Genomic DNA, 18,053 nt, shown 5'->3' with positions numbered 1-18,053 from the left:
TTCCTGTGCTTCAAGGATAAAAGCTCCCTCTACCTGCTCTATTAACTGAGACGGTTCATATGAGTATTATCAATGTCATTTTTCTATACAGGAATACATGCAGTTTATCATCATTAAGTCCCTCATATTTTCCCCTTCTCCTCCAATCTCCATGCTTCACCTGAGTCCTGTATCTGAAGATCAAACCTTCTGTTCAGCTCTGGCCATTCCAACAGGAACATTTGAAATTCCCCTGGTTCATTGAAAGTCCATCTTTTTCCCTGGAAGAGGACATTCAGCCTTGCTGGGTAGTTCATTCTTGGCTGCATTCTAAGCTCTTTCGCCTTCTGGTATATTATATTCCAAGCCCTACGAGCTTCCAATGTAGTTGCTGCTAAGTCCTGTGTGATCCTGACTGCAGCTCCACGATATTTGAACTGTGTCCTTCTGGCTGCTTGTAATATTTTCTCTTTGACTTGGGAGTTCTGGAACTTGGCTATAATATTCCTAGGGGTTGGTTTTTTGGGATCTCTTTCTTCAGGGGGGATCGGTGGATTCTCTCCATTTCTATTTTGCCCTCTGCTTCTAGAATATCAGGGCAATTTTCCTGTAGTAATTCTTTGAAAATGATGTCAAGGCTCTTTTCCTGATCATGACTTTCAGGTATTCCAATAATTTTCAAATTATCTTTCCTAAGTCTGTTTTCCATATCAGTTGTTTTTTTCAATGAGTTATTTCACATTTTCTTCTAATTTTTCATTTTTTTGGTTTTGAAGTATTGATTCCTGATTTCTAGTAAATTCATCAATCTCCCTGAATTCTATTCTTTGTCTGAAGGATTTGTTCTCCTCAGAGAGTTTTCTTATCTCCTTTTCCATCTGGCCAATTTTGCTTTTTAAAGCATTCTTCTCCTCAATAACTTTTTGAACTGTTTTATCCATTTGACCTAAGCTGGTTTTTAGCATGCTATTTTCTTCAGCATTTTTTGGGATTTCCTTGACTAGGCTGCTGAATTCATGTTCATGTTTTTCCTGCATCTCTCTCCTTTCTTTTCCCAGTTTTTCTTCTAACTCCTTCCTTTGATTTTCAAAGTCTTTTTTGAGCTCTGTCATAGCCTGAGCCCAATTTCTATTTTCTTGGAGTCTTTAGATGTAGGAGCTTATGCTTCCTCATCTTCAGACTGAGTATTTTGATACTTCTTGGGCTCATATGCAAAATATTTCTCAATGGTCTTCCTTTTGTTTCTCTGCTTGCTCATTTTCCCAGCCTGAGCCTGGTTTTGGGGTGCTTCCTGAGCTTTTGGGACATTCCCACAAGGATCTCAGTATGTGAGGCTCTGTCCTCCCTTCTGGTCTGTGAATGACCATATGTGCCCCCCTCTGCCATGGGGCTGAGGTGGAGGGGGCCCTGCTGTTCTATTGGGGGGGGGGGCTAGACTGCAATCAGGGTGTGAATGTGGTCAGAGCCCCAGAGTCCTGTTCCAGGGGCAGAGAACAGAGCTCTGCAGACTCTCTTCACTCCCACTCCTAGGTTCAATGGGCTTATGCCCTGGGGGCTCCCTATTACTGGCTCTGCCTGCTTCTGTTCCTGGATCTGGGCTGTGAAAGACCAATTTGCTGGCTGTGTGCCCTGAGGGCTGGGCTCCAGTGCTTGCTCTGGCACAGGTCCCCTGCTGTTCCCCCACTTTGTGCTCAGTGCTGCCCTGGGTGTAGCTCAGGAGACTCCCCTGCTGCTGTGAGCCATGGCTCCCAGCCATGTTTCTTTTTTTTTAAAAAAAACTTCATTAAAACTAACAAGTTCAGGATGAACCAAATTAAATATAATTATGAATTTTTTAATATTTTTATTAGGAAATGTTTAATAGAATATACACTGAAACAAATAATTTTAATTTGTGGCTCTATTCTTTTATTTGAGAAAGATACCCCTGTTTTAGAGACCATTGCCCATTAATCAAAGACAGGTTTAGAGTTGGTTCTAGGGATGATATCGGAGGTCTAAGAAATAAGTTGTCAGATCATGTAGAAGCAATAAAGGCCTAAGAAAATTTCTTTAAGATAATCAAACTTACAAGTCAGTTAACTGAAAACAAGAATATAACTTTAAAAACAAGAAAGAAAATACAAGTTAGCAAGTGACAATCTTGATCCTTTAACTTAGAACCTCCTCTGTTTAATAGACCAGAGATGGCAGGTAGACCTGATAGCTCAGATCCAAGATTAAAAAAAAAACCCAACTAATTATTTTAGGTAATTCAACAATTAATAAAAGGTTTATTTAATTCTAGTAAGGGGAAGACTAGAGCAGTTAAAAGATGTTTCTAAAGGACATAGCCTTGATTCTCTGGGACAGCTATGACCAAGAGAAGAGATCCAACATGTCTAGATGATAATAATATTAGCTACTATTTGTACAGGGCTATGTGCCAGGGACTATGCTAATAACTCTATAATCATTCTTATTTGATCATTACAAAAGCCTTAAGTGGTAGGTGCTTATTATCTCCATTTTTCAGATGAGTAAGCTTAGGCAAAGAGGTTAACTTTTCCGGGGTTGCAGAGCTGATAAGCATCTGAGGTCACACTTGAACTCAGGTCTTTCTCACTACAGGCTGGGTACTCCATCTACTGCATCCCTTAGTGGCTCACATTAACAAACGAATCCTACTTCTTGGGATAATGTCCTATGGGTCCTCTAAAGAAGAGGTGAGAATGCAGCAAAACCAGATTAAAATATAATTGGGAAATATTCAATAAATATGCAACAGAATATGTTAATATGCAGGTTTCTATGTCAATCATTTGCTTCCAGAGATATGCATGGCTGAGTGGCCTGTTTTGATTTGATTTTTACACTAGTGCTAGCTTCCTGTGGAGATGTCCAATGACCATGGGCTACAAGCTGGTAGAATCATGGAGAGTCCCATCAGTTTGAGATTCTAGTATAAGCTAAGGGTCTGCCTTTCCCATCCTCACTGCTAGTATTCATTTTACTGCCACCAGGGGCTGCGTTTTGCTCCGTGTGCAGGGGGTGAGGGTTGCAATGGGAACCTGGGTCATGAAGATGGCCCTAGGTGATATGATAGCATTGGCCCTGTGCCAATTATTCTTGCTGCTTGGGCCTGAGTAATGCCATAACCATTGCCTTTGTACTATGTCAGAAGTATGAGAGATTCCATGGGCACCACTAATATTAGGGGCCTGAGCACTGCTTCCCCTACATCATTACCCCTTAGTGGGTCACCATTTTGAAGTTAGGAATATTCCCAAAAGATGGCTCAAGAAACTCCAAATAGTTCCGCCCAACTAGTTTAGAGCTTAGGGTCCTCTCCTCACATCAGTGGTCATTCTCTGACAGAGGATCTTCCTACTACTGTAAATCAGTTCTTGGTACTCAAATGCATTGGTGTCACAATTTAAGACTGAGAGTTCTTGAAAATGAAAGAATTCACATACAGCCCTGGAATTTTAAAATCACTCAGGATTTATTATACAAGCCTGCAAAGTATACAGATTAAAATCTTTTCTCCTCTTGGAGAAGCAGCAGGCAGCTTGAGGGCAGGAGAATAATAAAAGGCTAGGCCAGGTTTGAGTGAGAGAGAGAAGGTGACACAACCAGAGTGAGACTAGGTTGACCACCAAGAGGGGAGTCCAGGCCCAGCTTATAAAGCTCTGGGTACAGGAGGGTCAAGAAACTTTGGGCAAAGGGGAAATCCCTCCCCCTCTAGTAATTGATACCAGGTAAGAGGTTGGAAGTTGGAGGGGAACAGTGTGGATATGAGGAGAGGTTATGAATTTAACAATGGAACAAAAGGAGTCAATTTGCATCACAGGCACAGATAACATTCCCTTCCTAGATAAAATTTAACAGTGTAAAAGATTACAAAAATTTGTTTCCAATTAATTACAATGTTCCCTGTGTCCATGATTTCCTGTCTAACTCAAAATCTCTAACCTAGGCTCAAGAAGAGCTCCAAAGCTTATTAGTTAGACTCCTATAGGTCAGTATATGTACTATATTTGCCAGGAATAAACAGTTATCATTTCTGACTGAGTTGGGGAGGACACCTGGGAACTGAACCACCACCCCACTCCCCCATAGACTAGAGAGAGAGTAGGAGTGGCAGGAAAAGACAGGTCTGGAGATCACTATCTCCCCTAAATAAGAAAATTGGGCAAATTTAACAAATCATCAATTATCGCAGTTATCTTCAGAGTATAATCTTAGAGACAGCACATTTGCATTTGTCTTTAGTTGCTGAATAGTCAATCCACTCTCTAGTCTCCCCAGGGGGAATGGGAGAAGGCACATGGTGTGGGGAGGGGGAAAGGTCCTTCATCCATGGGTGTGCTGGAGCCATCAGGTCTTGATTTGTTTGTTGATTGTCTAGATTTTGAAAAATGATGGAGAAAATGTTAATGATGTAGTTAAAACTTAAAAGCTGTCCCAGCTTTCACTTTATTTTTTGATTCTAAACACCAATAATACGTATTTACATACACATGAATGCAACATTTATGAAACTATATCTCCATTTTATACTACTTACTTTTTAAAAAGACCCCAAAGTATAAATACTACACCTTTCTTTCAAAACAGTCTTGCTTGACTGTGCTTCTCTTTTGCACTTCCTTCTGTTCTCTTTTGTGCATTTAAAAAAATGTTTCAATGGTTCTCTTTTTTGGTAGGGAGGGTAGGAAATCATTTTCTGTCCTCCCTTTCCGGTTTTGCTCTATGTATTTTTTTAAAAAAGTCTTGTAACAAACATAGTCAAGCAAAATGAATCTACACAGTAGCCATGTACAGAAATGTGTATCTTAGCATTTTTGAGTTGATCATATCTGTCAAAAGGAAACATTCCATTATAGGTTCTCTGGAGATGTGGTCAGATCACTACATTGATCAGGATCAAGTCTTTCAAAGTGGTTTTTAACTTTACAATATTTTTCTAATATAAATTGTTCTGTTTCTGCTCTATTCTACATTAATTCATATTTACTAGATTTCTCTGAAAACACTTTCTCTTATTTCTTATGGTACAGTAATATTCCACTATATTCATATACCTTTATTTGTTAAACCATCTTTTAATTGATACCTACCTCTTAGATAATGGTGCTTTCCTTTTCCCTTTTAGTCCCTATTTCAAGATCAGGAAACTTTGCTTGTAGTTCTTCCCTCCCCAATATTATTTATTGTTTTTTTTTTCCCCAATTCATGTCCAGATCTTTGTGATCCTATTTGGAGTTTTCTTGGCAAAGATACTGGAGAAGTTTGCTATTTCTTTCTCCAGCTCATTTTACAAATGAGGAAATTGAGGCAAACAGGATTAACTATTTTGTCTAGGGTCACATAGCTACTAAGTGTCTAAGGCCAGATTTGAACTCAGATGGGTCTTCCTGATTCTAGGTAAGGCACTCTCTTATCCAACTGTGCCACTTCATTGCCACTCCCCAATATTGCTCTCATTCTTTAACATCCCCATTTTCACCTGTTAAATACTTTTGTATTGGTGTTCACTCCTTTAGTCTGTTTCAGATAAGAGTAAGATTCATCTGTTGCCCACATCCCCTCTACTCTATTTGTCTATTCTTCAGGACTCAAAAATGGGAAATACCAAGCGCCACCCCCCTTCTTTCTCCTTCCTAAACAAATGTATTCTCTCCTTTTCAAACTTTCAGTACAAAACTAATCTTCCCTCTCCTTTGACCTTTGTTTTTCTTACTGAATTTTAGTATCCTTTGAAGAGTCTAAAAGGATAGGTTGTTAGTATATCATTGTCTAGCCTCTCTCAGTTGCTTAAAAAAATGTACCCATCTAGGTTCTCTTGATTTTTATGTTTGTATTTCAAAGTTCCTGCTCAGCACTGATATTTTCATCAGAAGTGTTTAGAAGTTCTATATTTATTAAAGGTTCATTTTTCTTCCCTACAGAATTATAACCAGTTCAGCAGGCTGTTATTCTGTCTGAAGATTCCATCCTTTGCCTTTTGGAACACTGTATTGCCATCTCTTGTGTGATCTTGATGTGCTTCCTTAGAACTTGAAAGTTCTATTTTTTAAAAAATTAGTTCAATGGTATTTTTCTTTCAGTTTATTAATATCTTATTTGATTTTTTCAGGATTTCCAATTTGGGATTTTCTAATTTTTTTATTTTTTCCCCGATTACATGCAAAAACAAGTTTCAACATTGACTTCCAAAACCTTGAGTTCCAAATTCTCTCCCTTCCTCTCATCCTACTCCCCTTCACTGAGAAAGCAAGTTATTTGATATAGGTTAAAAATGTGTAATCAAGAAAAATATTACAATAGTGACCTTGCAAGAGTAAGCATAATCTCCTTCCTCAAAAAAAGAGAAACCTCAAGAAAAATAAAATGGGAAAAAAAAAAAGCATGCTTCAATCTGTATGCAGACAGCACCAGCTTTATCTTTGGGATGGATAGTATTCTTTATCCTAAGTCCTTCAGAGTTCTCTTGAGTTACAGCATTGCTAAGACAGGTCCTTTACAGCTAATCATCCTACAATATTATTATTAGTTTGTATACAGTACATGCTCATGTAAGGTTTTTCCTAAGTGTATCCTCTGGATTTTAGCTGTCACATTCCAGGGACTTTTCCTTTTGGTGTTCCTTTAAGGAGGTGAACTTTAATTTCTCCTTGGACTCTTCTAACAAATTCAGTTTCATGAGCTACAGTGTCTAAGGAATTCTGATTTTCAGGGACTCCAATGATTCTTCAATGATCTCATTTTATGATCCAGGTTTTCCAGGTCAATTTTTTTTGAGAGGAGATATAAATTTTCTTTTTTTTCAGTCTTTCGATTATTCTAATATTTCTGCCTAATGGTGTCAATAATTTCTAATAATTTCAATAATTCTCCAACTAATGGACAATGTTTATCAATTTCTTTTCCAGGCTGAATATTCTCCTTCCCATTCTTTTCTCCAGAGCTCTTCTTTTATCTTTTATTTCTTTTAGGTTTTTTTTTTTTTGCAAGGCAAATGGGTTAAGTGGCTTGCCCAAGGCCACACAGCTAGGAGACCGAATTTGAACTCAGGTACTCCTGACTCCAGGGCCTGTGCTTTATCCACTGAGACACCTAGCTGCCCCTATCATTTTATCTTTTTAAAAAAACCTATTTATCTCATTTTTTAGGTACTTAGTTTTTGTGGAAAATAAAGCTCCCTCTCCCAACTTTCTGCTTGCAGTTTGGGAGTTCTCTCCTAGGATGTATTTTTGTGCTCTTCTAGATCTACAATAACTTTTTATAGTGTTATAGCATTTGGTTTGCTCTTTTCTTCAGGTTCATTCAGTTCCTTGAATTGGGTATTTTATGTCCTACTGCTTTTATGGGCAGGGTAGTTGGACCTTTTTGGTCCTATCTTGGATGATCTGCATTTCTAAGGTTGGCTTAAGCCCACCCTGAATTTTGTGGGATGTTAAATCTTTAAGGACCTGAAGGGCCTAGATATGGACCAAAGCACTAGAGCTACTTTGAGTAGTTGTCAATTTGTTCAACCCAGGACTTTTTCTTTTTTTTTTTTGCAAGGCAATGGGGTTAAGTGGCTTGCCCGAGGCCACACAGCTAGGTAATTATTAAGTGTCTGAGTCTGGATTTGAACCCAGGTCCTCCTGACTCCAGGGCTGGTGCTCTATCCACTGTGCCACCTAGCCACCCCATAACCCAAAACTTTTTGAAGGAAATCCTCAGGCCTAGATACTGCTGACATGGTGATGTGTCTGTCTCTGGCTAACCTCAATAAGCTGGGTGGTTATCAGCTAGTTTGTTTGCCTGCTCTACTTATGGCTTTACAAATGTTTTCTTTCTGAATGAATATGGATTTCTGAATAACTTTCTGCAATTCTGGGAACAGAAGTCACAGTAGCTTCTCACTGGATTTCTTGATCATCATTAGATTTTGCTCTATTATGTATAAAGGAGCTGGGCTGTGTGCCTTTGTTCAGGAAATCATTGCTAATGAAAGTCCTTTTGCATTTATTTTTTGGCTGCTGTATCAACACAGCTGATTCAGATTGTCTGCAGTTGTTAAAAGCTCTAAGACTTTTTCAGAAAAACTGCTCTCTAACCATGCTTCTCCCATCCTATTTGTGAAAATGCTTTTGTCCTTGCCTCCCCAGGACTGGCACAAATGGTACATGGCAGGTGCTCAATAAATGCTGAGTGACTTGAATTGAACCTCCCTGGATCTGCTACTTCTTTTTTTTTCTTCACTCAAAGGTCATTTTTTTTCTCTTGACTTTGGCCTAATTTGCTTTTTGAAGACAATGTCTGGCTTTCCACAGATGGAAGAGCTCTACTTAAACATTGAAATGTGACCCAGAATAGACTTAAATACAGAAATGGTTGGTAAAAATTAACACAGAAAAGGGGTAAAAGGAAAATAGTGCTTAAAATTAAGCGACAATAGTATCTAGCTGGATCATACTTTCTTCAGAGGAGATAAAGTTCACTGTGGGAAATCCTCTTCTGAGATAGAGAACTGCACTTTAAAAAAATTACCCTCCTAGTACATGGCATCAAATATAAATTTATGATAATTTAGTTCTTTTTTTCTAAAGTATAGATATTTTATTTTTTAAATATTTATTTATTTTCATTTTGTAGAAATAATTTTTTATACATTAATAAAATATTCTTGTTTAAGAGTAAATAGAGGGGGTGGCTAGGTGACTTAGTGGATAGAGCACCGGCCTTGGAGTCAGGAGTACCTGGGTTCAAATCCCGTCTCAGACACTTAATAATTTCCTAGCTGTGTGGCCTCCGGCAAGCCACTTAACTCCATTTGCCTTGCAAAAACCTAAAAAAAAAAAAAAAAAGAGTAAACAGAATACCCCTCCCCCCAAAATATAGACTCACTTGAGCAATAAAGTAAAGGGGAGAGGAAAAAATTACAATTTAAAAAATAGTAATAATTGTAGGTATGTCTCAGTGGCACAGTGGACGGAGCCCCAGCCCTGGGGCCAGGAGCACCCAAGACCATATCCGGCCCCATGCACCCAACAATCACCCAGCCGAGTGACATGCAAGCCACCCCAACCCCACCACCCTGAAAAAACCGAAAAAAGAAAAAAAAAGACCCAAAATAAAATAAAATAGTAATAATAGTAGGGGTGGGCAGGGTGGAGGACAGAGCATTGACCCTTGAGCCAGGAGCACCCAGGTCCAAATCCAGCCTCAGACAACCAACCATCACCCTGCTATGCGTCTCCAGGCAGGCCACCCAGCCCCATTTGCCCTGCACCCCCCCCCCCAAATAATAATAATAAAAAATGTGCTTGAGTCTTTGTTCCAACACCAACAACTCTGTCACAGGTGGATCACATTCTTTATGGTAAGCCCATCGTAAAAGTTACTTCCATATTTTTCCAACATTGCCATTGCTGATCTCAACTCCCTCCATTCATACTTCTCCACTACCATGTACTATATTTTCTCTCTCCTTTCACTCTGACTCTGCTGTAGGGAAGCTGAGTGGCGCAGCAGACATCCCTGGCCCTGGGGCCAAAAGGCTGAGCCCCCATACCACCCCTTAGGCCCAGCATCCACCTGGCCCTATGGTCCTGGGCAAGCCATCCAATCCCAGCCCTTTGCAAGAAGTAAAAAGGAAAATGTGTTATATCTGACCACTCTCCCCCCATGGTCCAACCTCTCCTCCATCACTCACATCATCCCCCTTCCCCCATCCCCCCCTTCTTCTTACTCCAGATGTCTATACTCCATTGAGTATATATGCTGTTGCCTCTCCTAACCACCTCTGATGATAGCGAAGATTCCCTCATTCCCCTTTGCCTTCCCCCCTTCCATATCATTGCAATAGATCATTGTAATAAAGAAAAAAGCTCCCTCTACCTGCTCTATTAACTGAGAAGGTTCATATGAGTATTATCAGTGTCATTTTTCTATGCAGGAATACATGCAGTTCATCATCATCAAGTCCCTCATATTTCCCCCCTCTCCTCCAATCTCCATGCTTCACCTGAGTCCTGTATCTGAACATCAAACCTGTTCAGCTCTGGCCATTCTAAGAGGAACATTTGAAATTCCCCTGGTTCATTGAAAGTCCATCTTTTTCCCTGGAAGAGGACATTCAGCCTTGCTGGGTAGTTCATTCTTGGCTGCATTCTAAGCTCTTTTGCCTTCTGGTGTATTGTATTCCAAGCCCTACGAGCTTCCAATGTAGTTGCTGCTAAGTCCTGTGTGATCCTGACTGCAGCTCCACGATATTTGAACTGTGTCCTTCTGGCTGCTTGTAATATTTTCTTTGACTTGGGAGTTCTGGAACTTGGCTATAATATTCCTAGGGGTTGGTTTTTTGGGATCTCTTTCTCGGGGGGGGATCAGTGGATTCTCTCCATTTCTATTTTGCCTCTGCTTCTAGAATATCAGGGCAATTTTCCTGTAGTAATTCTTTGAAAATAATGTCAAGGCTCTTTTCCAGATCATGACTTTCAGGTATTCCAATAATTTTCAAATTATCTTTTCTAAGTCTGTTTTCCCATATCAGTTGTTTTTTCAATGAGATGTTTCATGTTTTCTTCTAATTTTTCATACTTTTGGTTTTGAAGTATTGATTCCTGATTTCTAGTAAATTCATCAATCTCCCTGAATTCTATTCTTTGTCTGAAGGATTTGTTCTCCTCAGAGTTTTCTTATCTCTTTTTCCATCTGGCCAATTTTGCTTTTTAAACCATTCTTCTCCTCCATAACTTTTTGAACTGTTTTATCCATTTGACCTAAGCTGGTTTTTAGCATGCTATTTTCTTCAGCATTTTTTTGGATTTCCCCAGTGCTGACTTCATTTTCATGTTTTTGCTGCATCTCTCTCCTTTCTTTTCCCAGTTTTCCTTCTAACTCCCTCATTTGATTTTCAAAGTTCTTTTTGAGCTCTGTCATAACCTGAGCCCAATTTCTGCTTTTCTTGGAGTCTTTAGATGCAGGAGCTCGTGCTTCCTCATCTTCAGACTGAGTATTTTGATCCTTCTTGGGCTCATATGCAAACTATTTCTCAATGGTCTTCCTCTTGTTTCTCTGCTTGCTCATTTTCCCAGCCTGAGCCTGGCTTTGGGTGCTTCCTGAGCTTTTGGGACACTTCCACAAGGGTCTCAGTGTGTGAGGCTCTGTCCTCCCTCCTGGTCTGTGAATGACCATAAGCACCCCCCTCTGCCACGGGGCTGAGGTGGGGGGGCCCTGTTGTTCTATGGGGGGGCCTAGACTGGGATCAGGATCTGAATGTGGTCAGAGCCCCAGAGTCCTGTTCCAGGGGTAGAGGACAGAGCTCTGAAGTCTCTCACCTCCCTAGGTTCAATGGGCTCATGCCCTGGGGGCTCCTGCTTTCTGGCTCTGCCTACTTCTGTTTCCTGGATCTGGGCTGCTGAAAGACCACTTTGCTTGCTGTATGCCCTGAGGGCTGGGTTTCATGTGCTTGCTCTGGCAGAGGTCCCCCAGCTGTTCCCCCCAATTTGTGCCTGGTGCTCCCCAGGTTGTAGCTCCTGAGACTCCCCCGCTGTTGTGAGCCGTGGCTCCCAGCGCACTGGGGCTGCCTCCGGGAGGCTGAAGCTCCAACCCCAGGGAGCAGAGCCTTTCTGCTCTTTTCCAGGTTACCTTGAGTAGGAGAACTGCCTCATTGGGTCCCTCTGTGGGTTCTGTCTCTCAAAAGTTTAGTTAGAGTCCTTAGTATCTAAGTTTTATGAGAGAGCTTCTAAGAGCTGTTGCTCTCTTGTCACCATCTTGGCTCCCATGATAATTTAGTTCTGTGGAAAACATCTAACCTTAGTCTTATTCAGCGGTTAAAATCCAAGTTATTTACTCAAAGAAAAACAAACACTGTAGAATTTTAGAAATATGATTATCACACCTGGGAGCATCTCTGAAAATAGCTGCAAAACTTGGGATAGTGTGTCCTCCATTCTGGAAGCAGAGTTCCACCTTAACAAAGAGTTAAAATCAAGGCATAGGGCTAGGTAAGTGAGCAAACATCCAACCACAGACAATTACTTTGGTCACATGGAAGATCACAATACACATTCAGAAGTCAAAGCTTCTGTATCCAAAGTCTCCAAGAAAAATATGAAATTGATCTCAGGCCATGAAAGAGAGCACTCAAATAAGATTTTGAAAATTCAGTAAGGGAGGCAGAGGAAAAATTTGGAAGAGAAATGAGTGATGTGGAAAAATCAAGAAAACTGAGTCAGCAGCAGTCAATGAGAAGAATGCCTTTAAAAGCAGAATTGGCCAAATGGAAAAAGAGATACAAAAGCTAACTGAAGAAAATAATTCCTTGAAATATAGAAGGGAGCAAAGGGAAATTGATGACTTTGTGAGAAACTGAGAAATAATAAAACAAAATCAAAAGAAGGAAAAATTAGAAGAAAATATAAAACATCTCATTGGAAAAACAACTGACTTTGAAAACAGATCCAGGAGATAAATTAAGGAAAATTGCCTTAACATGCTAGAAGCAGGGAGTAAAATAGAAATGGAAATAAGCCACTGATCACCTCCTGAAATCCCCAAATGAAAACTGTTAGGAATATTACAGCCATATTTCAGAAGTCCACAGCCAAGGAGAAAATATTGCAGGCAGCCAGACTGAAATATCATGGAGCCACAGTCAGGTTAACTCAAGATTTAACAGCTTCTACATTAAGGGAGCTACATTAAGCTTCTATATTAATATTCCAGAGAGTGAAAGAGCTTGGCTTACAATCAAGAATCAACTAGCCAGCAAAACTGAACATCCTCTTTCTGGGGAAAAGATGGACATCCAATGAAATAGGGGGCTTTCAAACTTTCCTGATGAAATGAACAGAGTTGAATAGAAAATTTTATCTTCAAATATAAGATTCAAGTGAAGCAGAAAAAAGGAAAACAGGAAAGGGACTTAATGATGTTGAACTGTTTTATATTCCTGTATGGGAAGATGACACTAATAACTCATATGAACCTCCTCATTTATTAGGGCAGTTAGAAAGAGCATAAACAGACAAGGCACAGGTGGGAATTGAATTTGAAGGGATATTAAAAAGATGGAGTAAATGAATGAGGGGAATGTACTGGGAGAAAAGGAGAGGTAGAATGGGGTCAGTTATTTTACATAAAAAGATAAGAAAAAGCTTTTGCAGTGGAGTGGAAGAGAAAGGTAAGGGGTAGTGAGCCTTACTTTCATCAGAATTGACTCCAAAAAGTAATAACATATACACTCAATTGGGTATAGAAATCTATCTTACTACAGAGGAAAGTAATGGGAGAAAGGGGGAAGGGGGGGGGTGAGGGTGGGGATAGATGATAGAAGGGAGGGAATCTTCTAGGAGAGGGTAGTCAGAGGCAAAATAGTTTTGAGGAGAAACAGAAAAGAGAGAGAAAATAGAATTAATATAGGTGAGGAAAATTAGGGTAGAGGGAAACAATAGTAACTGGGAAAAAATATTGAAATTAACTTCCTCTGATAAGGACTTTATTTCTCAAACAGAGAACTGAGTCAAATTCATAAAAAATAAGTTATTTCTCATTTGATAAATGATCAAGAGAAATGAACAGTTTTCAGATGAGGTTATTAAAGCAATCTATTTAAATCATTTTAAAAAATGTTCTCCCTATTGATTGTAAAAATGAAAGTTGAAAGAATTCTGGGATACTACCTTATATCTATTGGTTTGGCTAATAGGAGAAAATAACACGTTGGAAGAAATGTAGGGAAATTGAGACACTAACACACTAGTGAAATGATTCAACAATTCTGTAGTCTGGAACATGCTCAAAGGGCTATAAACCATGCCTACTCTTTGACTTAGTGCCACTGCTAGGTCTATATTTCAGAAGAGACAAAGTAGGGGAAGAAAAGAACCTATATGTATAGGGATAGTTATAGTAGCTCTTTTCTGGTGGTAGGTAGCTAGCTGGGCATTAAGAGGATGCTCATCAGCTGGGGAATGGTTGAACAAATTGTATGTGATTGTGATGAAATGTTTTATTATGGGAAATGATGAACAGGATGCTCTCAATAAAAAATGAGTAGATGCAATGGGAAATATTACAAAGTAACAGCAATACTGCAGGATGATCAGCTGGAAATCTACCTTTTTCTAGCAATGCTATGACCCAAGGAAATTCTGAAGGATTATGATAAACAATATATCCATCCTAATGACAGAGTTGATGGTGCATGAATAGATTGAAGCATGCTTTTTTTTCATGTTTAACTTTTACAATATGATTACTGTGGTAATGCTTTCCATGACTACACATTTTTTTAAGGTTTTTCCAAGGTAAACAGGGTTAAGTAGCTTGCCCAGGGCCACACAGCTAGGTAATTATTAAGTGTCTGAGACCGGATTTGAACCCAGGTACTCCTGACTCCAGGGCCAGTTCCTTTATCCACTATGCCACCTAGCCACCCTGGACTACACGTTTTTAACCTCTACCAAGTAAGTTGCTTTTTTTTAAGGTTTTTGCAAGGCACACAACTAGGTAATTATTAAGTGTCTGTTCTTTTGCAAAGATGATAAAGTTATTAACATGGTTAGAGGTATAAGAAACATTTTACAGATATTTTTTTAGAAATTGAATTTTCCTCTCCTGACCAGTTTTAATTTTGCTAACTGTAAGACAAAAGTTAACCAAAGTGAAGTAGCTTTTTACCTTAGATCACTAAAATTGACAAGAGCAGCATTTATTCTTTTTAAGACAGGAAAACGTATCACTCTTTTAATTTGATAGGATTATAATAACAGACATTGATTTAGGGGGCTCCCAAATGAGTAAACATCAGCCAACTGTTAGAAATCTATTCCCTAGGCTACAAGAAAGGTAGATAAGCTTGCTCCGGGTCACAGAGCTAGGATAAGTCAGACAGTCTAGAATTTGGGTTTTTCTGCCTTTAAGGCCAGCTCTTTCTCCAACAACCGCACTATCTAGTTAACAAGAACAATGAGTTTGAAATACAAAGTTACTAACTGGCCTGAACCCCCAAGTCAACAAGCACATTAATACTTCCTTCACCCTGCCCTACACCCCAAGAGAGGGCTGGCAGTGTCCCAGAGTCTCCTCTTCAGATTCCCATCATTGTTAATTCTCAAAAAGGAGGCTGCACTTTGTGAAGAGATTCCTATGATGTTTTTTTATGCTATACACAGAAATGATGCTCTTGACTACTCTAGAATGGCTTTGCTTAACATTTTGTTTTTAGATTTTTGCCAGGCAAATGGGGTTAAGTAGCTTGCCCAAGGTCACACAGCTAGGTAATTATTAAGTGTCTGAGGCCAAATTTGAACTCAGGTAATCCTGACTCCAGGACTCTATCTGCTGCGCCACCTAGGCACCCCCTCCCCAACCCCAAAGTCATCTTCATGCTTCCAGTCCCATCCTCAGTGATTTTTGTTTTTTGCAAAAGAATGGGATTAAGTGAGTTGCCCAAGATCAAACAGTTAGGTAATTAAGTAATTAAGTGTCTGAGGCTGCATTTGAACTCAGGTCCTTCTGACTGTAGGGCTGGTGTTCTGTCCACTGCACCACCTAGCTGCTCCCAGCTCTATTCTCCTGAAGTACAGTCCTGCACTCCTGGTTGGCGAGTTCTCCAAACCAGACTTAGTCAGACTCCACAATGTTGCTTTCTGGCCAGTTTTATGCCAAGTCCTTCATTTCTGAGGTGGCTTTATAGCAACCTCTTTGCAGGTTCCTGATTGGTTGGTGTTCTCCAAAACTAGCCTAAACAAACCACCATGAAGCAGCTCTTTGGCCAGGTCACGCTGCAGCAATCTCTCTACCATTTCTAACCCCTTCAACTTCTAGCCCAGTGAAAAGTAATCAAGTTAGTGCTACAGTTCTAAGAAAGGACACAGCAGTCTTTGTCATTCACCATTCTGTGACTTTCCCAATCCAAAAAATACCTCCCTAACTTTGACTCTGCTATATGCATTGTCCTTCTCTACAAAACCTTAAGTTAACTGAGGGAAGTGATTATCTTTCTTACTGCATTTTATTATTGTATACAGATTCTGGTATAAAGTATTTCATAAACCTTCTCCCTTGAGCAATCAGCTAATATACTATTTTGAGTTATTTTCCATACCCATATCTTAAAATTTGGCTTTCCACACTGCCACAAATTAAAATGTATTGATCATATAGAATAACTCAAAATTATTGGCTGGAGGGGCCTGACCACAAAAGGGGCATGTGATCAAACTATCAAAGGGTAGGTACATGAATACAATCAACAATCTTCAGAAAATTTTTCTAGGTGTGGAATTTGTCCCCAATGCAATCATATCTACCCTTTTTTTTCCCCCAACACTATACCACCCCATCTCCTCCTCCACACAAGTCCCCAACCTTTCTCTTTCTGAAATATAGTTGCACAAAATGAGCAAGGATGAATAAGTTGGGACAGATGGCAAATTTCATTATATCTTTTTCCTGAACTCATTCTTCTAACAAACTTCCTTATTACCACTGAGGGCTATATCAACTTTCTAGCCAATCAGGTGTGTCACAACCTCAGTGTCACCTTCAGCACCTCAGTTTCCCTCATGCTCATCCCACATCTGATCCATTAACCAAAACACTGTCATTTGTTTCCAAATTTCTTCTCTTCTTTCTAATAACACAATCACCATCCTAGTTCTGGCCCTCATTACCTCTCAATGGGATTAATGCTACAGTCTAATTAGTTTCCTTGACTCAAGTGCCTCTCCAATTTTGCAAAGAGCTTCTAAAGTAATTTTTGTAAAGGTCTGATCATGTCACTCCCTTATTCAAAAAAACTCCACTGGCTCCCTATTGACTCTCAAATCAAATATTATTTAAGTTTTCTAGTGCATAAAATTATCAGTAAGATAGAACACATATACATTCCTTAAATATATATATGTATGTAAAGGAGGAGAATGTACAAAATTTTTTCCCATATTATGTATAAGATCAAAAAGTTTAGATACCACTGATCTAAAGAAATGCAAGTTCTCATTATTCTAAAGTTAATAAATAATTTAAGGTATATTTTCAAGAAGCAGAAATATCCATAATTTCTCTCCACACAATTTTTCATTTATCCAAAGAGTATAATGGTTCCATCAACCATGAAGACAATATTTCACAAGTGTTTCACTTGAAATTTATACAGAACAAATGCTAATTGGCAATTATTTTAACTAGAAGTAAAAAAAAAATTTCTTGCTATTGTATAAAAGATGTTACCTTAGATAAGTATGGAGGAACAGGGACATTTAAAACCTTATAGACATAAAGTAATGGGGTAAAGAATAGGTTGTTGTACAGGGCACTTATTGGGATATGGTTGCCCTTTCTGTACCATGTAGAGAGGAGCAGAGGTAAAATATTTTTCTTGTCTGATTGGAATTTGTTACTTCTAATTTTTGGTGTCTACACACTTTTACATTATTTCAAATAATCAATAAGTATCGATGATGATGAGCTAGAAAATAGTCAAATCCTTTGTTAACTTTGACTCCAAATATCCGGTCTTGAGAACTGTAGAGCTGGGGAAGCTTTCTTATTCAATTTAAATAAATTCTTTTGTTACTTCAAGAAATACTACTCAAAAATTTTTGTAAGAAATTAGTTTTATCCTTACACAAATAAGTTTATGTAAAATCAATCAAGTTGTACTTTAAGTTATTTCCAGAACATGCTTTTCCACTCTTCAATATATAAAATTAGAATAGTTCAATATGAAACCCAGATCTCTCATCAAGTGAGAACTCCTAAATTCTGATCCCTTTGGTCTTTGAAATTTGTCTTGGCATCAAAACAAAGTCACAAAATCAAATTTCCTCTGCTTAAATGGATAGGAGTAGAAAGTCCACCCAAAAAAAGTCTTCATAAAAATTGTGCATATGGATGCTAATCTCAGATGAGTTCAAGCACTTCAATGGAATACAATCCTGTATTTCTTTGCTGGTGCATTTTCTGTAGCTGCTGTAAACTTCCTTCAATTTTGTTGAGCTCTGAATAAACCCATACCTAAAAGAGAAGAATTTAAAAAGTAATATTTTAATATTGCTTATGTGAAAACAAATCCCATCTGGCTAATA

The 18,053-nt window shown here is 38.9% G+C and overlaps 1 protein-coding gene across 1 annotated transcript in view; it reads right to left on the bottom strand.

Moving 5' to 3' along the window:
* Positions 1-13,605: 13,605 nt before the first annotated feature.
* The window catches only part of NOL11 (nucleolar protein 11), a 36,610-nt gene continuing 32,162 nt past the window's right edge, over positions 13,606-18,053 (bottom strand). Inside the window, exon 18 of the mRNA XM_074224759.1 lies at positions 13,606-17,982. Within this exon, the coding sequence (XP_074080860.1) occupies positions 17,869-17,982 (114 nt within the window). The 3' untranslated portion in view covers positions 13,606-17,868. The remainder of the gene's footprint in view (positions 17,983-18,053) is intronic.

The sequence above is a fragment of the Macrotis lagotis genome, chromosome 2 (assembly GCF_037893015.1).
Source record: "Macrotis lagotis isolate mMagLag1 chromosome 2, bilby.v1.9.chrom.fasta, whole genome shotgun sequence".
In the NCBI taxonomy this organism is placed as follows: domain Eukaryota; kingdom Metazoa; phylum Chordata; class Mammalia; order Peramelemorphia; family Peramelidae; genus Macrotis; species Macrotis lagotis.
The sequence above is the reverse complement of the archived record's forward strand: the minus strand, read 5'-3'. Positions and strand labels throughout refer to the sequence as shown.